The sequence below is a fragment of the Siniperca chuatsi genome, linkage group LG19 (genome assembly GCF_020085105.1).
Source record: "Siniperca chuatsi isolate FFG_IHB_CAS linkage group LG19, ASM2008510v1, whole genome shotgun sequence".
NCBI classification, from domain to species: domain Eukaryota; kingdom Metazoa; phylum Chordata; class Actinopteri; order Centrarchiformes; family Sinipercidae; genus Siniperca; species Siniperca chuatsi.
Genome location: NC_058060.1, coordinates 436,984 through 459,014, shown reverse-complemented (window position 1 = coordinate 459,014; position 22,031 = coordinate 436,984). Strand labels below are relative to the sequence as shown.

At 42.7% G+C, this 22,031-nt stretch overlaps 1 protein-coding gene across 1 annotated transcript in view; it reads left to right on the top strand.

The window, feature by feature from the left end:
- Window positions 1-22,031, top strand: part of rsu1 (Ras suppressor protein 1) — a 54,041-nt gene that overhangs the window by 16,838 nt on the left and 15,172 nt on the right. Inside the window, exons 5-8 of the mRNA XM_044176755.1 lie at window positions 2,117-2,235; window positions 3,987-4,069; window positions 5,374-5,488; window positions 6,132-6,264. Coding sequence (XP_044032690.1) covers window positions 2,117-2,235; window positions 3,987-4,069; window positions 5,374-5,488; window positions 6,132-6,264 — 450 coding nt within the window. The remainder of the gene's footprint in view (window positions 1-2,116; window positions 2,236-3,986; window positions 4,070-5,373; window positions 5,489-6,131; window positions 6,265-22,031) is intronic.

Here is a 22,031-nt window from a genome sequence, read left to right as displayed (position 1 = left end):
AAGACCAAAAAAACAGCAATGTGTTAAAGGGACAGTTCAAAATATGTATTTCTTACCTGTAGTGCTATTTATCCATCTAGATTGTTTTGGTGTGTGAGCTCACGGCCACGTGGGACGTGGGACAGCCCCGGGGCCCCTGGGGCGGCTGTGGCTTGGTGGTAGAGTGTGTCGTCCACCAATCGGAAGCCGGGATTGAATCTGCGGTTCGATCCCAGCTTCCCCCGGGCCACATGTCGACGTGTCCTTGGGCAAGACACTGAACCCCAAATTGCTCCCGATGTGTAAATGAGTTACTTTCTTTGAACTGATGAGCACTTGAATGTGCTATGTTGATATGTAGTTGAAGCATTGAGTAGTTGGAAAAGATACCATTACCATTGCCCGCAAATCTCAAACAGATGGACAAGACGGGAGGGCGGGCTCTAATTGACCTCTAGGCCGTCTGAGATGTGTGCAAGCGTGTGAATGCAGGTGTGTGAGTTAGTGGAGAGCGAAGAGAGAGGAAAGCACACAGAGTAAGTACAAGGAATCTCACATGTCGTGGCAAAGCGTCATAGCTGTCCCTTTATCACACAGTAATCCGGCAGCAGCCTTTCGTACAACGACCGTGTTACTGGACACACAGTGGCTAAAGCTAGCACAGTTAAAACCGCCCAACAGCGTGGTACCGATACAAAAAGTGCTAACACAAAGAAAAACACAGCAATTCGAACAGCAGCCTGTCACTTTTCCAAAAAGCAAAGCACAATTCACAACAATGGAACTTAGGTAAAATAACACGGTTATAAAATCCATCTCTGCTCAGACACAAGCCTCTTACTTGAAATGGCTCTTGGCTAGCGATTGATGGATGCGTCAGTTTGTTTGGAGATGTCCGGCAGAGTTTCTCTCAGGCTCGGACACTGACGAAGCTGGGTCCACTGGCGAAACTGTTTCTTTTGGGGCAGCGAAGGAAAACAGCGGCCGACTTTAGCGGAAAGGAAGAGAGGCTCTCCGGCGGACTTTCTCTCCATGAAGAAAACGGTGAATCCGTGTCTTCCTTCTGCAGGCAAAGATCGTTATGTGGAATATAATGATCAGGATACAAAAAAAGTGTTTCAGCAAAAATAAAGCAATCTGTTTCTCGTCCAGCGAGTTAAGACTTTTCCTAAGGACGTAAAGTTCACGTGATGGGCCTCCCTGAAGTAACGTAGTTACAGCGGAGGAGACCTCCACATGGTCACAGTGGGAAAAGACAACGGGCAGTGTGGGGCGCCAGGCTTTATAGAGTTGGTGTCGTCGTAGCCACGTGCCGCGATTTCATGCGCCGTGTGGCGCGTCCTGTCCAATGGGAATCCAGTGTTTAGATTCAACTGAGATCTCAATATTACATCCAGGTGTGAATTAACGGCTGTGTCGGCTTGGCGCCTTTCTACTGTCTGTTCTTTGTTTCTCAGTCAAGCCTGTTAGTGAAGGCGTTGGCCTTTCCAGGTCGGCCTGTCTTTGTCCCTCATACGTGGTGAGGCTAGGCAACAAATCCTGCTGTACGCGCCACACCTTAAAGTGAGATTTAAGGTGAGCGCAGAGAAACTTTGATGAATGTGAAAACAGCCTTTCTAGTGTCAAACTCTGCTCCATCATTCTGCACAGTGAAGCTCAAACATCCAAATGACGTAACCATAAGAAAAACACATCTTTGACTGGAGGAGTACCTTACATATTTCCTTAAAGAGCAGGAGTAAATACAGTGTGAACTGTCATGGAGCCATGAAGTTACTGCATACATGTATGACTCATTACACTGTCCCTTTCAAAGAGCCTGAAATACTGTGCTGTTGATAGGACAGTCCTTCTGCTGATGTGGGGGTATGATGACAGCATTAGGAACTGGGACCAGGTGAAGCACATGTTCTGTTGGGTTCCATCGTTTCCTTTGTTTTGTCAATATTAAACCAGCAGGAAAGCTATTCTGAAATAACTCTGATGCATCGTCAGTAAATTGGAATCATCTTATTTCAATGAAACTGGTCATTATGCTACTTCAAATGGTTGCATCTTGTCTAAAACACTTCCTGAATTTGAAGCAGCAAAAGGCTCAAATTAATGTGTGTGTGTGTGTGTGTGTGTGTGAGCACAGTATGAACCGACTGAGTAGCTTGCCCCGTGGATTTGGTTCGTTGCCAGCACTGGAAGTGTTGGACCTCACCTACAACAACCTGAACCAGAACTCCCTGCCTGGAAACTTTTTCTACCTCAGTGAGTGTCCACGCTCTCTCACTCACACACACACACACACACACTGCTCTGAAAGTTGTGTTTATCGTATCTTTAATATTCTAAAGAGTACGGTCTAGACCTGCTCTGTAGGAAAAGTGCAATGAGATAACTTCTGTTATGAATCGGAGCTATATAAATAAAATAGAATAGAATTGAATCATAGGGTAGGGGACAAATAATTACTGTTTACAATCTTTCATATCCTCAACAAGTCAGTTTATTCTAGCTGAATAGTTAACTACAGCAGCCACTAGTTGGCCCTGTGGCCAGTAGTTGACTTATCATTGACTATTATTTTAGCCAGCATCGCCAGATTTACACTATATACACATTCTGTATATTACTTTAGCTTTTGTGTGCTCAAACATTGCACCTCACTTACTACCTACTGTTGTTAGTGCAACACTTAAAAGCCAGAAATGATTACATTCCTCAAAATGTTGCTGTTTTGTCAATCATGTGCCTTGGTACCTGATTACTCCAGTAAGTCGGTACTGATTAGGACGTCAGTGTGATTCCATTTAATCCGTGTGAGCTTCTCTGTAACATCTCCATGATGACTACACTAATAGCTGATTTTGGTGCTTACTGACGCTTACGTCAGATGGCAATATAATAGGAGAAGAAAACACATACTGCAGCTGTACAGGCGCTTTTCTTTCTGGAGTCTCCGCTGGTTGCCTGGCAACCTCACGATGACAACAGTCACTGCACCCGGCCATGAAATACCTTAAATGTTGTACGGATTAAATAAACAAGATAAAGCTTTAGAGATGTCGGTAGGCCTTTGTTTTACCTTTGGACGGAGTCGGGCGAGCTGTTTCCCCATGTTTCCAGCCTTTATGCTGTGCTGTGTTCTCCACATGCTTTGCCTGCCCACTGTTGGTGCTACGATTCACCCACCCCACAGCCCTGTGGTCTGCTTTCAGAGAACAGGTCAGGAGGAACACAGCACGGATAGATGGACTCTCCCAACACCTCAAATCCACAGTTTGAAATTGAGGTTGTATAGCTGTAATTTAAAAGACACCAGGAAATATAACTTCTCTTGTGCAACTGACAACATGGGGTTTACAGTCCATCCCGTCGCTGTGATGACGAGCTCCTTGCCCTGCTTTGAGGGTAGACACTCCACCAAAGTACACACATCGTGGACGACCTTGTATTTATGAGTATATCCCAGCTTATACAGATCACTCTGTGGATACTGAGGTACACCAGCAACAATACAGACACTTCCCTCCCGCTGATTGTAAGTTCTAACATGTTTCAGCCATTGGCTTGGTTACTTCTAGAGCATTTGTCCTAAAGAGGATGTTTTAAACTGTATCATAACTATAATGTTCTGCCCACTAGTCTGAGGCTGGCAAATTAGCACAGTCAGCTGCTAATGATCTGATGCAGTGTTTTCACTCTGCTGGTAACAGCAGTGAAGGGGTCAGGGTGCTGGAAGCAGGAGGAAGAGGAGCCAGGCCTCAGGCTACATTAGTCATGTACAGTGTAATATGGATTTCACATTAAAAGATGAATAGGACTCTACAGCAGAAGCAGCTTCATGGCTCCATATTGCTACTGAGCTGACCCTCTTTTTCACTGCACGTTGACAGAGCTGTCTCGCTGTAGGTTTGTAAGCAGAAGGTTTGTGTAGATTGATTCTGTCCAGTTTGTGAGGCAGTATTATTAAGCAGGCCTGACCCACACACACACTAACAGAGATGCTTGTTTTGCAGCCACTCTGCGTGCTCTCTATCTGAGTGACAACGACTTCGAAGTCCTGCCCGCTGACATCGGGAAGCTGACCAAGCTGCAGATAGTAAGTTAATGTCAATGCAGCTGACACAGGGAGCTGCTGCTGTTGGTAATCCAGTGTGTACAAGAGTTACCAGGCTCAACAAATCAATAGCAGAGCACAGAGAGTGAGAGAGAAGGAAAAGCTCTGGCAGGTTTCTCATTTCCAGAACCAATAGCAGTTTATCAGAGACCACATCAGTCCCTGGCTCAGTAGTCTTTCCACAGCCCCATAGTTCAAACCCATCTACAGTCCATCTTCACATTTTGACACTTCAACTGGCCCACTTATTACATACATTAGCTGGGAGCCCTTCTGCCTCCACAGCTAAATGGCTTCAAAACTGGTGTGTTTGATTGCACTGTGTAAGCAGTTTATAAAAGGACACTTGTACATACATACTGTAGACTGTAAAGTAAAAGGCCCACTGACATGGCAACAAAATAATATTAGCTCATTATATCTGGTATGTATGTGCCAGTCAGTTCCCAAAGGGTCAGTTCTCTTCTGCATCAAATATTTAACCTTTATTTAATCAGGTGATCTCCTGCTCTCATGCTATATGCTCCCATTAGGTCACATTAGTTGAAAACACAACCTTTCTTTTCACTGTTACACAGATCGACCTTCTCCTAGAGACCTCAATAACTGTCTTCAGGTCATAAAGTCCTGGATAGCTGCAAGCTTTCTCCACCTCAATGAGAATAAATCTCAAGTTATATCATTATTAACCTCCATGATTCTCCTCACCCGGGCACAGTACCCCCTTTTGTGAAAGCATTTGCAAAAAACCTTGGAGTCATATTTGATTCAGCATTGAAGTTTGACAAACAAATCAGGAAGTTAAATCGAGTTCCATTCAGCTCTGCATTGTCAGATTATTGTTTCTTTCAAGGTTTCAGTGTATGAGCTGACCACTAAACATTTCTCTTTATAACAAGATACTTTTATTGTTAAATATTTTGTAATTGTAAAATGAAAATGGAAATCCATGTGGGGACTTGACCCTGAGGTTGAGACACTGAACCGCTTCAGTGCACTGTGCATTGCACTTTGAGAGTGGATTGTCAGTGACTTGAGTACAAACAACAACTGGAGAAAACTAAAAGACGTTTGGTGTTTTACATGATAATGTAGATGCAGCAGGACAGGGGAGACCGGTAGATTTAGCTTTTATCATAGTAAAGTGTTTAGGAATGGCTGAGTGAGTCCAGTCTGAATTTGCTTAAAGTCTTTGTGCTTTAAACAAACTCATGTTGCTGATGTTTCTATGTAAGCGTCAGATCTTAAATGAGTGTGTGCCGTTTTTCTTCTGTTTTTTCCTCCAGCTGAGTCTCAGAGATAATGATCTGATCTCGTTGCCTAAGGAGATTGGGGAGTTGGCTCAACTCAAAGAGCTTCACATCCAGGGCAACAGACTGACCGTCCTGCCCCCTGAACTTGGTACTGACCACACTCACTCACACTCTCACACTCACTCACACTCACTCACACTCTCACACACACACAAAGTGTAAAAAGTGATTATTTCTAATGATTGTACTGTATTGTAATTATTTCAAAGATAAGATATTCTAAATATATATCCCTGTGCCAGACACACTGACATTTGTACTACTGACACATGAGCCTTGTCACAGATTAGCGTAGTGTCATTTCTTAGTTCACCACTGTGATCCATTAACCTTTGGACCGAGCAGATGACATTTCCCTGAGCGTGCACCTCCTGGACAGAAATCTGAGGAGAAACACTGGGTCCAGGATCGTCATAGAACTAAGGAAACATTATTTCAACAACATACACCTTTAACTTGCCTCATTTCTTTTGCTTCTAAAAGAGCTTAAGTAACAAATGCTTGTAATTCAATCGCTGTACCAGCAGGATGAATCTGGGTGGGGCAAGTGACAGAGCAGCACTCTACCACTGCTGAGGTGCCCTTGAGCAAAGCCCTCTACATGTCTGCTCAGTGGCCACCAGAGCAGACTGTGGCTGTACTGAGCAGCTTCAGGAGTGAATGTGAACAGGGCGGTATTGCACTTGTTGACAGGTGATGAGTGTAATGTTTGTGTGTCTCTGTGTCTGCAGGTAATCTGGATCTGACTGGTCCTAAGCAGGTGTTTAAAGCAGAGAACAATCCCTGGGTCACTCCCATTGCAGACCAGTTCCAGCTGGGCGTCTCCCATGTTTTTGAATATGTTCGCTCTGAGACCTATAAGTAGTAAGTAATAGCACACACACACACACACACACATACATTCCTACATTACCAACAGTGGACTCTCAACATGAATGTTTTCATTTCTGGTCTTTTTTCATGATAGAAATGCAAATATGCTTCTTTTTTTTTTAAAAAAGCCAAGAGGGGCAACCCTAACTGGTCTACAGTCTGTGGTCGACATTTAAACAACTCCCTGTGACACAAATGTTCTGGAAATTCACAACTGTTTTTTATACTGTTTTTTTTTTCTTGTTTTAGATTCTTGTTTGATTTTTTTTTTATAAATTTTTTTTAATTGAGTGAGTAAGGGTCTGAATACAGTACATTCAATATTTCAATATGTTACATAATTTTTATTTCTTCAAAAAATGAAATGTCATGATTTGACCCTGTTTGAGTTGCTCATCCATCAGTACCATACAGTCACATACTGTTGTTATCACAGGTAATATTGCATTTCCACCCACATAAATATCAGAATCAGAATTTGTTACAGCAGCTCACTGTCACGTCAGTGCACACAGGAAGAGAAGTACTACGCAAATCAGAATATAATACACTGTAATACAGGCCAGATAAATTAAGTACCAAGTGGATATAAGTGTAAGTACCAAAGTGATAATAATAATAATACAGTGTAATAATATAAGTAATATTGCAATAAATGAGTACTGTCAAGTTAAGTGTAGCTTGTTAAGATGATTATGAGATGGTGGATATTGCACAGCAGTAATAGAAGTATGAATAAATATCAATAAATTAAACTGAAAACAGAGTATATTGCATCAGAGTATAAAACAGGGAATATCGCACAATGATTTCAGTATTACAGAGATGTTAATGGTCCAATGTCCAGTTTAGTGACTTCGGGTCATACAGACGGACACTCAGAGGGAGGAGTTAAAGAGTCTGATGGCCACAGGCAGGAATGACTTCCTGTGGCGCTCTGTGGTGCATTGTGGGGGGTTGAGTCTTCCGCTGAAGGAATAGTATAGTATTGTATGTGTCAGTGTCTAAAGTGAATTAATGAAGATGAAAATAAAATATTTGAGATTTACAATATGTGTGACATTGTGTAATGGCAACAGTTCAGCCTGCAGAAGTGGAGTCATCATATGTGTCTCTGGGTACGGATAACCTGACTAGATGTGAGACCTCCCAGTGGAAGTTGTGGCTACTCAGTGGCTACTCAGAAGGTTAATGTTTTGGCATAGAGCTGATTAGATCCACCCCCAGTAACGGATTTTAATTCCAACAAGTAACCAGTATCGTGTTCAATTTCTCACGTTTATAACAAACCAACTTTCATGAAAATCGGTTCAGAATTTAGTGAGTTACAGTCAATTTTGTAGCAAAGTCTATATAAAGTATATATAGTAGTATACATATATATAAAGTACAGTATATATATATATATATATATATATAAAAAAGTATATATATAAAAGTATATATGTATATATATGTGTATGTATGTATATGTATATATGTATATGTATACATATTGATATTATATACCTCCATTACTGCTGTGCAATATCTAAATAATCTCAATAAGCTACACTTAACTCGACAGTACATGCACCACTACTTATTACTTATATTATTACATTGTATTATTATACTGTATTATCATCATCAACTGGTAAACCCACTTGGTACTTCACACTTATTTTATCTTATACTTATACCCACCTGGTACTTCATTTATTTTCTGACATGTTTTTATAGTTTTTATAGTGTATTATATTTTTTGCTAGTACTTTCTCCTGTGTGCACTGACGTAAAGGCGAGCTGCTGTAACAAAGAGTTTCCCTTCGGGGATCAATAAAGTATTTCTGATTCTGATTCGTATATGTGTATATGTATATATGTATATATATATATATATATATATATATATGTGTGTATATATATGTATATGTATATATATGTGTGTATATATATATGTATATGTATATATATGTGTGTTTATATATGTATATGTATATATATGTGTATATATATATGTATATGTATATGTACATCACACTGATCCAGCAGCATGTATATATCGCAATGAGCAATGACCCATCATCCAGTGTGGGTCCTTAGGCAAGACCCTTCACGCTGCTGCCTACCTCATGATGATGATGAGTGACGATGAAATACATGACATGCCGGCTCAGACGTCGCCCGGCCAAACAAGGTCTGCGTCAGGTGTTGGGGAACCAGGGCATCGAGACGACAAATGGGCTACTGGAACAAGACGGAAATGGGCGAGATGCGATAACAAGGCTCTGTTGGAATGCTACTACTCCAGTAACCCTAGTCCAGACATTGAGGATGGTTACAAGTACCTTGGAATACCACAGGCAAATGGCAACCTCGAAGAGGCAACAAGGAAGACGGCAACGGCCAAATACCTCCAACGAGTAAGGCAAGTCCTAAGAAGTCAGCTTGTGGTAGATCAAACTGGAGGAGTGGCTACAGCAGATCCCTGGAAGAACACCAGACATCTCCAGCTGCTAAGGGATGGGACGCACCCTGAATGGCTTACCAAAGGGTGCACAATCCTGATTCTGAATGATCCCTCAAAGGGTACAGTCCCATCCAACTATCGGCCAATAACATGTCTGTCCACAACATGGAAGCTCGTGTCAGGCATCATCGCGGCTAAGATAAGTGGACACATGGATCAATACATGAGCAAAGCACAGAAGGGCATTGGCAGAGGAACCAGAGGAGCCAAACACCAACTCCTGGTTGACAGAACAGTCACCCAAGACTGCAGAGCCCGACACACCAACCTGTGCACTGCCTGGATTGATTACAAGAAAGCATATGACTCAATGCCGCACACATGGATCACTGAATGCTTGGAGATGTACAACATCAATAGGACTCTAAGAGACTTTGTTGCAAACTCGATGAGGCTGTGGAAAACCACCCTTGAGGCCAATGGCAAGCCACTTGCACAAGTATCCATCAAATGTGGCATATACCAAGGAGATGCTCTGTCCCCACTACTGTTCTGCATAGGACTGAACCCCCTCAGCCAAATAATCAACAAGACTGGCTATGGATACCGACTCAGGAATGGGGCCACCATCAGTCACCTCCTCTACATGGATGACATCAAGCTATACGCTAAGAGCGAGCGGGACATCGACTCACTGATCCACACCACCAGGATCTACAGCTCTGACATTGGGATGTCATTCGGGCTTGAGAAGTGCAGTCGAATGGTGACAAAGAGAGGGAAGGTAGTCCACACAGAAGGGGTCTCACTCCCAGAAGGAACAATGGCAGACATTGAGGATGGTTACAAGTACCTTGGAATACCACAGGCAAATGGCAACCTCAAAGAGGCAACAAGGAAGACGGCAACGGCCAAATACCTCCAACGAGTAAGGCAAGTCCTAAGAAGTCAGCTTGTGGTAGATCAAACTGGAGGAGTGGCTACAGCAGATCCCTGGAAGAACACCAGACATCTCGGTCCAGAAGAGTGCAGTACTGGGAACAGCAAAAATACTGCGCAGAAACCTCAAGCTCCCAGGCCTCTGGTAGAGGACCCGAGCTCGAAGGATGAGACCACCCGCGGAGGGTGAAGGGTGTGTGTGTGTGTGTGTGTGTGTATATATATACGCCTTTTACACACTTACACACGAACACACACTCACAGACACACACGACAAACAGGACAGGATAAAGACTTTATGGATGCTGGGTGATTTTGTGGCTCCACTCAATCTACAGATCTTCATAAATTGAGCTCTATATCTTGTGAAATTGTTTCTCTTGGATACTGTCTTCCGACATTGTCCTTTCTTTACTTAAGTAATATTTCATTAGTTTTCCATTTTTTAAGTGTAGGTGCTTCCTTACTTTTCCAGTTTTGCAATATGAGCTTCTTATAAACTAATGACGACAAAAGAATTTGCCAGTTGGGTATCTTACTTTCCCAACATTTTGAAAGAGACAAATCATTGGTGTGAATGCGACTTTACAATTACAAGTTCTTAAAATCCATCTCTCAATGTTCTCCCAAGTCTTTCTGATTTTCTCACAACAGGCATGTATGAGTGCCACATTCAAAACATCCATGTTTTAGATTTTAAAATAAATGCCAGCTGCAGCCTGCAGGGGCAGTGCTGAGTACGAACTTTAACACACCTGCGACATCCTCTCTTGGCTAAAATTAAAATAAATTCACCAGAATGTCTGAAACATGACTTTAGCGTGATTTAAAGCATGACCACCTGTGGACCTCCAAAATGTTAGCTCAGCAGTCCACTCTTGTTGAATGTGTAACAACGCAGAGGTCCACTGTTGGATAGGTATGCAAGTGCGCGCACACACACACATACGCTACAAACAGGTGGGTTATCTACACATAACAGAATATTGACTCTGTTGTTGGTAAATATGTGCTTGACTAGTCTCTGCTGGTTGTCTGTTGGCAAGAAGGTTGGACTGTCACCATGTCCAGTGATAAAGCTGTGGCTGTACCAGTTCCAAAGGCCGAGGGCGGAGACATGATATCTTTTAAATACGAGGATTAACGGCACACATTTTCAGACTGTCTCTCCTGGAAGACGTTCATAGTGTTGCATTCGGTTGTTACATTGTTAGAGCACAGAAATGTAAGTGTAAGCAGAATTCTCTCTGGTGGAGAAGAAAGTGTTGGAGGTTGCACTGTCAAGCAGAAGGCTGCTATTAATTCTTTGTTCCAGGCAGAACGAGATGCTGCAAATCCTCTGTGTGAATGCTGCAAACTGCTGCTCTGAGGCATGCTCTGGAACTGATCCCTGCACTGTGTGACTGTGTGTGAGTGAGACAAAAAGACCATGTCCTTTCCATATTATGCTTGCATACTTGTATGTGCATTGTGTGCCAGTGAGTCTTCTATCTGTGTGCACATCTTTCCAAACAGTGCTGTTGAACCAATAGGAGTTATTCAGACACACAGTTGAAAACAGCAGCTGACAGTGTACTAGACCCATTTTGAACTCCTCAAAATCAGAAAAGAATTCATGAAATAATTCTAGATATCATAATACCATATCGCAACCAATTATCAACAGGTGTTTGGATCATTACCTTCATTTTAGAAAAAAAAGGTCTAAAGTATCATGGATGCTTGCCGCACATGCAGTGGGGCAAAAAAGTATTTAGTCAGCCACCAATTGTGCAAGTTCTCCCACTTAAAAAGATGAGAGAGGCCTGTAATTTTCATCATAGGTACACTTCAACTATGAGAGTCAGAATGGGGGGAAAGAATCCAGGAAATCACATTGTAGGATTTTTAAAGAATTAATTGGTAAATTCCTCGGTAAAATAAGTATTTGGTCACCTACAAACAAGCAAGATTTCTGGCTCACACAGACCTGTAACTTCTTCTTTAAGAGGCTCCTCTGTCAGAGAATTGCACAATTGGTGACTGACTAAATACTTTTTTGCCCCACTGTACATGGATTCATCACTTTAGAACTCAGGGTTTTGTTGTTCTCAAAATCAATCAGTAAAGAGACAGCAAGAGGAAAGTTCATTGTGTTAACAAAATAGAAAGGCTTTATAATGTAGTATGAATGTGATTTGATAACTTGTGTACTATTGGACATTTTTCCTGCTGGTGGTGCAAGAGGACAAAGGTCTGGGGGTCACCAAAATCAGTCCAGGACTTGTCTGCAGAGATCATTCACCAGACCAGAGTGTTGGACTGATGGAAAGACCAACCAATGGACCTCTGGAGAAAAAAGAAAAGAAAACTCAAAACTTTTGTTCTCATAATACGCAAGCTTCTTTAGCACTAGTTATGTTTTTTAAAGCCAAACAAAATCCAAGCAAGGACAAACTAATATTTACACATTAGGACTCAAAAGCTGGGACAGCCGGCACCACCCTAAGCTACAGGGGAAAGCTGAGGAAGGCTCAACTTGATGCAGATATCCTGCTGTTAACTGCTCTTCTCCACTGGTGGAGAGGGTATCACCTACAGCGCAGTCTCGCCAGGTCAGGCGTCATCGCTGTATTAAAACACTGCATACCCGTTAAAACAAGACCTCAAACAAAAGCTGTTCCGTAGTTGGAACACAAACTGGAAATGAACAACTTCCTTGTGTGTTGTACGGCGGCAACTGTCCAGTCAGAGCAGAGTATGTAAATGACGTATGTGCTCAGCACAACACACCCACAGAGCTACAGAATGATGAGAGGCCAGAGACTCTCACTTAATATCTGTATATGTGAACGCATTGTAAGAGGAAACAGGCAAATATGGTCCAATGAAAGGCTGCACAGTTGAATCCAGTTACTTCAACCAGTTAGGAACAGGGCATTAGCCATCAAGCATGGCATTGTATAACTATATACAGTATATTTTTTCCCACTGGGTTGTAATTCTGTCCTGCCAGCCAGGAACGCCCAGCTTTCATTTTGGAATAAAAGGCTATACATTATATTTAGTGACAAGCAGATCAAATTGACCCGTCACCTGTGTCTGTCAGGCTGGATGATGGAGAGCTTAGCTACTCTGTATCATGGACTGCCACTCTATCTTTGTGATCAATCACTGTCAGCACTCATAAAAGCAACACATGCATAATTTATGTATCACTCTCATCAATGTAGTTGCAAACAAACACCACACACACTCTGTCCTCTGATATCATCTTCTTCAAAAGAGCTAAATTCGATTCCGAACCAACCACCAGGACCTTTGTTGCTTGTCATGCCCCTCTCTTTCCCTATGTTTCTGTCTCACTGTCAGCTCTCAAATTAAGGAAAAGGGCCAAAAAAGAACAGGAAACAGGGCAGGAAAACAAAAATGATTAAATAATAAACATCTTAAATTGTCCTCTGGAAGAAGGAAATAGTGGTAGTCAGGTTTGGTTGGTTGTTTTTAAAAATCTTTTAGGCTGCATTACATTACTTGTAGTTCCAGCTGAGGATATCTGCAGAGACCAGGCACCAGCTGGCCAGCTGATTATTACATGCTATACAGTTATGTTCAATTAAAAGATTATCATGGGTTCTGTTAAAAAAGGTGTCACCAAAAAAATAAATAAAAACAAAACAAACGATTGGCAAAGAAACTGGGTCCCATAGGCCCAGCTGATTTTAAAGGGTAGGTTCACAATTTTTCAAGTCTGTCTTAAAACAATGGTCAGCTGTTTTAATATGAACACTGAAACAGGTTTTGCTGGCTGTAGTCACTCATGTTCATTCATCTCTTCCTTTTGCGTTTCAAATGTAAGTGACAGAGAACAAAATCCACAGTCCTCCTTCTGTGCAAAATATGATTTGTGTAACTGCTGAAGTTTCATATTAACTTCAAGTAAACTTTAGAATGTATTTCTGCACAGAACGAGGACTGGGGATTTTGTCCCATCACATTGGAAGCACATTAGAAAGAGGTCTTTGAATGACCAGTATGAACAGGAGGAATGATTACAGCAAGCAAATACACGAGATGATGACAAAAAAACATTTCTTGTTTAAAGTCAGAATCTGTCTGTATCTCCTTAAGATTGATGTTTGTTGTTCCCAGCCACATTTATAAGCCAAACCCCACCACGCAGTGAGCACTCTGTTGGAACCCTGTAGTTCTACAACTGCCACCTGACCTACTGTGACATGGAAGTAAGAACTGTTTTAAACTTGTGTGCAAACCAGGACATTACAGAGAACATTCTGACATGGGTTTGATGATCTCTGTTAAAGACATTCTTTGGTTGCTTTGTTTGGTCTCCTTTCTGCTTTCTGGTGCTGCCAGTTTTTGTTGCCAGTGAAGACAACATGGCAGGTTGAAGAACGGCCTAGTACACTTCTCTTTCAGTAATACTTGACACATTTGTATTTTGTGATGCAAGAAAACAATTTCCAAGTTAGATCTAATCACCACAATCGTCATTTAGTGAATGAAAGCATGTAAAGAACATACATGTAACAAATTTGCATTCTGGGACAGGAAGAAGGACAGGAGTGTGTGGTGGTGGTGTGGAGAAAATGCAGCTTTTACTTGATCAAAAAAATAGTTCACAGTCAAGAACTTGAAGGCAGTCATAAAGCAAACAAAACCCAAGGTCTACAGCCCAAATTTTACTTTACGCATCCGTGAGCATGATCGGGTCTGTGTGATGTAAGTTTTGTCATGTGCCTGTGAGGGTTTGTGTGAAATGACCACATTCCCACAACCCCAAAACAGTTCAGTCCCAATCCAGTTCACAACCACAAAAAGAAAGACAACTCAATAGTCTGCTCTGGGTTTTACCGCAGCTCCCCACAAAACAAATCAAATCAGGAAATCGAAATTGAAATAGCAGCGTCTGTATTCACTGTTCAGTAACAGTTTACAGTATATACTTCGGGTACTCACAGTACCGTCATCAGTCAGTCTGTACTCAGACTGGTCAGGTTTGCCACGCCAGCCTTAGTTCCGCCAAGACCGGCAACTCCTGGAGAAACTCCGACTGGGAAATACACACCTCCACTGGATTACTCCTCCCTCTGACAGACTCCAGAGACAAGGCACAGTGACGCAAACTTTACAACACGATCTGCTGGTGTATCTCTCCTCCACTGACCAAAAAACACTGGCAGCTCTGAGACACACTAACAGTTGCAGACTGAGTTGTAGATTAGCCATGGAAAATGAGAACAGTGCAAGTTTTCCTATTGTATCAAGCAGCAAAGCGTTTGTGTTAATCTGCCCTACTTGAGCACGTCCTGCGATGTGACTATTGCGCATGTGCACATAGCAATGTCGATGCTGAAACGATATATCGCGCAGCCCTAATGTCCACCTATGCAGTCACCCAGTGAAGTATAAACAGAATTATGTGTTTGTGGACTAGATCTGCCCCTAAGGCTGCTCCTTACAGTGGATGGCCTGGGAGAAGAGCAACAGCACTCAGGTGCTGTCAGGTCACCCATTGGCCTTAGTCTAACCATGTCAGCACTGATGGTCTTTGCTGTCTGTGGGCATCTGCTGCCCATAGAGCACACGTGCACACCCTACATTAAGTGGGGCAAACTGTCGCGTGGCAAGTCCCTCCAGCTGTTCCTTTTTGTGTGCCATGTTAGAAGGACCTCTTTCTGATCAGCTGTTCTTCAGGGTGTGGACCCTTACATATTTAAGAGATCTAGAGGGTGCACTTTAACTGTCCAGCTGCTGCCCATCTTCCCAGATGAGTACCCACAAAACATGGCAGGAACAGGAAGATGAGGGGGGCACTGCTTTAGAAGATCCACTTATTTCAGTTAAAGGTGCTCTGTGGAGTTTTCTTGTAAACAAACAGCATGCAGTCTTCTTCTTTGCGTTTGTTGGCACATTACTACATTACCAGCTGATCATCATCAACAACTTTTGATCAGTGGAATAGAATGGAAGAAGCAGCAAGAACATGTGCATCCTCCACGATACAAACATGGGGACCTACTGGTACAAACACTGCTGCATAGCGTTACTAGTGGTCAAACACTCCACAAGGTACCTTTTAATTAAAGTGCAACTTTACACCAGGCTGAAAAGAAGCGTTTCTCTGCCCTCTCTGGTTGAAAGTTTAATGTCTGCTTCACCTCTGACCACGGCCAGCATCACTGGTGTGTGTGAGTAGTTGTGGTCAGAAGTGTGTTCTGTTAAACATTTAATCACACCTAACAGTGATGTTAGGGGCCCGGGACTACAATTGTTCATCACTGCAGCAAGGTGAGAAGTTAAACCACTGCAAGTTCAGCTTTTTTTTTTTAACTGATGAACCATAAGGAGCAGCCTTGGCCTCAGCACTTGGGCATGTGCTACTTGTGGCTATTTTCAGTTTGTTCTCCACCTTGCGATGGCCGCCACACTGAAGATACCCCCTCAGTCTGTGGGAGACATTGTATGAACAGACTGTGGGGACGTGTGAGAGTGAGAAAGAAGCATGAGTGCATATGAAGACGTGCAACAGTGAAAGAGAAGACAGGACAGACACACACGCACGCACACACACAAACAGCTAGCAGCAGCCTGTCTTTGGACAGGTGTTAAATAATTTCCCAAAGAGTCTCCACAGCTTCATTCACACCTGACTAAATGTCCTTCATTTTCCAACTCTGTCAACACATAAACACACACACACACACACCTGTCTGCTCCTCCAGTTTCTCTCTAATTTAGTGGGCTGAATCTTGAATGTGAGAGTGAAAGTAGTAATAATACTGTGCTCTTCTATTTTTCTTAGAGAATTGGTATTTTCTCATGCCCCCTCCACAGGGAGCTCAGAGGTTAGGGTCAACTATACAGCTCAGTACCCTCATACAGACAGACAGACGGACTACCTTAGAATAGTAAAATGTCCATTAAAATGGAATATTAGTGGAGAGGGTGCATACTTCTACTGCATGATAGCAGTAGTCATCTTCTAAACTCAGCTCTGACCTGCAGCACTCAAACGCCTCCTGTGGTGGAACTATCTGTCTTGCTTAACGGACATGCTGTCCGTATATGTGGATATTTTATTATTACATGGATATTTTGCATCACTGACAACCATTTTCAGAAGCATTCAGTATTTGAGATTTATGCTAAGGCATGGTGCTGTCAGTGGGACAGTTGGGCGGTCCAACACTTGGTTCAGAGCAATTAGTATCAGAATCAGAATTCTGATTCTGATGTTGGGAGAATCATAAATAATGATACTAAATGCCATGGTAATATAGCGAGTAGTTAAAAGTGGGTACGGAAAGTATTCAGACCCCCTTTAAATTTTTCACTCTGTTTCATTGCAGCCATTTGCTAAAATCAAAAAAGTTCATTTTATTTCTCAGTGTACACTCAGCACCCCATCTTGACAGGAAAAAAAAAACTGAAATGTAGAAATTTATGCATATTTATTAAAGAAAAACTGAAATATCACATGGTCATAAGTATTCAGACCCCTTTGAGCTAGTACAGCCATGAGCCTTCTTGGGAATAATGCAACAAGTTTTTCACACCTGGATTTGGGGATCCTCTGACATTCTTCCTTGCAGATCCTTTCCAGTTCCGTCAGGTTGGATGGTGAACGTTGGTGGACAGCCATTTTCAGTCTCTCCAGAGATGCTCAATTGGGTTTAGGTCAGGGCTCTGGCTCGGCCAGTCAAGAATGGTCACAGTTGTTCCGAAGCCACTCCTTTGTTATTTTAGCTGTGTGCTTAGGGTCATTGTGTTGTTGGAAGGTGAACCTTCGGCCCAATCTGAGGTCCTGAGCACTCTGGAAGAGGTTTTCTTCCAGGATCTCTGTACTTGGCCGCATTCATCTTTCATTCAATTGCAACCAGTCGTCCTGTCCCTGCAGCTGAAAAACACCCCCGTAGCGTGATGCTGCCACCACCGTGTTTCACTGTTGGGATTGTATTGGGCAGGTGATGAGCAGTGCCTGGTTTTCTCCACACATACCGCTTAGAATTAACGCCAAAAAGTTCAATCTTGGTCTCATCAGACCAGAGGATCTTATTTCTCCTAGTCTGGGAGTCCTTCATGTGTTTTTTGGCAAACTCTATGCGGGCTTTCATATGTCTCGCACTGAGGAGAGGCTTCCGTCGGGCCACTCTGCCACGAAGCCCCGACTGGTGGAGGGCTGCAGGGCTGCTGACTTTCTGGAACTTTCTCCCATCTCCCTACTGCATCTCTGGAGCTCAGCCACAGTGATCTTTGGGTTCTTCTTTGCCTCTCTCACCAAGGCTCTTCTCCCACGATTGCTCAGTTTGGCTGGACGGCCTGGTCTAGGAACAGTTCTGGTCGTCCCAAACTTCTTGTTTTCTTTCTTGCAGAAATTCTTTTGTAACCTTGGCCAGATCCGTGCCTTGCCACAATTCTGTCTCTGAGCTCCTTGGGCAGTTCCTTGGACCTCATGATTTGCTCTGACATGCACTGTGAGCTGTACGGTCTTATATAGACAGGTGTGTGCCTTTCCTAATCAAGTCCAATCAGTTTAATTAAACACAGATGGACTCCAATGAAGGCGTAGCACCATCTCAAGGAGGATCAGAAGAAATGGACAGCATTTGAGTTAAATATGAGTGTCACAGCAAAGGGTCTGAATACTTATGACCATGTGATATTTCAGTTTTTCTTTTTTAATAAATTTGCAAAAATTTCTACATTTGTTTTTTTCTGTCAAGATGGGGTGCTGAGTGTACATTAATGAGAAATAAAATTAACTTTTTTGATTTTAGCAAATGGCTGCTATGAAACAGAGTCAAAAATTTAAAGGGGTCTGAATACTTTCCGTACCCACTGTATATTGATATGTTGCTCTGAACCAAGTGTTGGACCGCCCAACTGTCCCACTGACAGCACTATGCCTTAGCGTAAATCTCAAACAACATGATGAATGGACTCCTAATTTTGGTGACTCTGAGACACCTTAAATCATGACAAGGTGTCCTGAAAACTAATGGTGACATTTACAGTAAATATTGTTCATTTGTACACAAGAAGTCTAATGGACATTTATGATACCTAGTGGATACACTTTCCATTTTGCATTGTCCATAACTTTCCTCGCACCACCTTTAGGTTGAAAAGTCTATTTTGAATACTAGATATCTCCATTAGCTCATAATCTAATAGCTAGCTTCCAGTACTGACTACAATTAAGGCATCAGTACACTTTAAATGAAGTGCCTGTTGGATCATTGAACCTGAAACCTCCCATCACCACCTTTCCGTCACCGGAATTGGGATGATGGCATGTTTCTGAAACAGACAATTGCAGCCCTCTCACACAGTGATTGGTCACACAAAAGGCTGGGAGTTATTGGAGAGAGATCAGGGAGGCAGTGGGATGCAGCCAGGAGGAGGCTATAACTGCAGGCTTTTCAACCCACATTCCAGGGTGGACATTGAGAACAGGTAGAGACACTTAGCCTTTACAAGTAGTCTGACCACACATGGTACAAACTACTTAGTTTCAAGTATATTGATGTTGGGGCTTCCCTTTGATTTGCAGATGCACTTGTGCACCGTTGATAATGTAGTTGACTGCAGCATCACCTTTAAACAACCCTAAGCACAGTGTCTGAAAGGTTGGAATGCTTTATCTCTGTTTGGAGGAGCAGATGTTTGCAGCTGAAACAGTCTAACTGGCAGCAGATTCCAGTGAATGTTTAACTCACATGTCTGCGCAGTGTGATGGGAATCTTGCTGATTTAAACTAAGCAAGAAAGCAAGACTTGATGATATAGCAGATTTCATTCCTAGATAAATACAGCGTATTATATACAGAAAAGTCTTTCTTCATCCCGTCCCTCCAACTGCGACAGACAGTTGTGATCTGCTGGGACTGTAGAGTTGGGTTGTCCCTTTAATAACACTGCTGTAGTGTTATTAAACATGTATCTATCTAAATACTAAAATGCTAGCATCCTCCTCCATCTCTCTCTCTGTGTGTGTGTGTGTGTGTGTGTGTGTGTGTGTGTGTGTGTGTGTGCGTGTGCATGAGAGAGAGAGCGTAGGGATATGTTACCTGTCATACATTTTTCATCAGCAATCCTGTTAGCCTGACAGAGAGCCGCCAGACAATGTAGCTCATGACACATTAACATACTGTAGAGAGAAACCCCTAAAATCTTTTATTCATTCCCTCCTGTCTCCCTTTCTCTTTCCATATCTCTCTCTCTCTCTCATGCATTTCGGTGTTGTTGGGAAAAACCGTTGACTTTTCATCCTTTTGTTTCAAGAATACTGCGTGTTCTTGAAATGACTTGAATGAGCACTTGTTGAGTTAAAGTCCCTGCATTAATATTTCTACCAGTACATACATTTCACCCACTACAACCTGAACTATCTCTTTAATATAATGAATAGATATCATAGAAAATGAGAGAAATGGATCCCACCAGGCCTACTGTGAATACTGTAAATGTGGTTTAGATATGTTTCCTTCTACTGTGTCAGATTGAGTTCTTCCTACTAAACATGTAGTGGCTGTTTGACCAGATGAGGGAACTTTATCATTAACAGCCAATTAGCTTCCCTTTAGGGAGTTGTGACTGTGTCAGCAGACAGACCTGGCTCATATATTTGATGCTTGTCCAGCTACAGTGATCGCTAGAAACATTTGTCCCAAAAAGGCTTATCTACACAGGAGGCATGTCAGCTGATGTGTCATTCATCTCATGTGCGTCTGACGGAACAGATACGCAATTTTAAATCAATACAGCTGTCTACACAGGCTGCATTATAAATGTTACCACAGTCTTAAGAAAATAATCAGTTTAAGAGGCGCCCCGCTAGCTCACCTGGCCTCACCTTTGCCTCTTCCTGCTCTCTCCAGCTGCCAGTCGGAAAGCTTCAGTTTAATTGCGTATTTTGACATTTTTAATGTGTGCAGTGTGTCTTTGGCCTACATTCAGTCAATTAAAAAAAAAAGGGGGGGGAAAAACTGGTGGCACATGTGTAATACCGGAGGCCAAGCAATTGGCCTGTTCTGAACAGGCGCGTTTTGAACTGCACCGCACTGGTTCATGCATTAATGCCTAACAGAGACTGCTGCACCAGGGCCCTGCAGTGAGAAGGTCTTACAGTTGGAAGGCTGATATTGCTCCTTCTCCTACCTGTCTACACTGACTGCTCTGCTCTGGAACAGAGAGGAGGAGCGGCTGTTGACGAGCTGATTCACTGATTAAACCCTCTGGATTTTTGTACAAAAATACACATATCTGTTACGTGTCAAGCAGGGAACTCAAGGGATGAACCCAAAATGCAGACAGCGGAGGCAGAGCAATGCAGTTCAGTGATTTAATGCAAGACAAAGGGCTTACATGGATGGTCAGACAGGCAGAGATCAAAACCAGAAAAGCAGGGAGTAGGCGATATCCAAAGTCCAATAAAGGCAAGCAAAGTCCAAAATCTACAAGGCAATAGTCCAAGGAACAAGGCAAAAACTAAACAAGCACTGGAAACACACTGGGGAAAGGGACATAATCCAAGACAAACTGACACTGAGGGAGTGAAACCACACAGACTAAATACTCAGGTGAGGGGACACAAGACAGGTGGAACTAATTAAGGCGGGGCAAACAATCAAAACTGGAGGGAAACACACAATGACAGGAAGTGAAGTACTGGCACGAGAGGAGAGGAAAAATACAAAATAAAACAGGAAACATTGACAGAAAAACATGAAACAAAGGAGAACCTCAACTAAGGAGCAGAGCAGAGGCCTGAACTACGAAGCAGGATTTTGGGTTAGCGAGATAACTTCAGGTGTAACCCTGGCTGTTCAGTCCTACGACAGTGGCTCCCTTCTTACTGATTGCCATGGTAACTTATGCTGAACACCTAAACCTGCTCCGGAGCAGGTTATATTGGAGATAACAGATCGACGCAGATAAAAGCACCGCCTATAGAGGCTGCTGACCAATCAGTTCTCTTGGTAAATGGCATCAGCATTCATAGCAGATCCTGCGGAGCTCGGTGCGCCGAATAAAAAAATAAAAGCTTGGTGTGCGGATCGTGAGAGGATTTCTGAGGAGGGCGAGTGTTCTCGAGACGACGCAACCCTTGTGCTTTACAGATATCATCCTACGACAGAGGCTTATTGAAGCACTAAAGCCTCATACTTCTATAAGATATGAAAGTGAGCCTACTCACCGCTTTCATTTCTGTTTTTATGTTTATCTTTAATTTGCTCCCGAGTCTCACAGCGCTCGGGGTGCAGCTCGAAGAAGGAGGCTAAAATGATCATATAAGAATCCATCCAAGCAACACATTTATTTATGGGGATACACAAATCTTCCAACCTTCCTATATTGTTTTC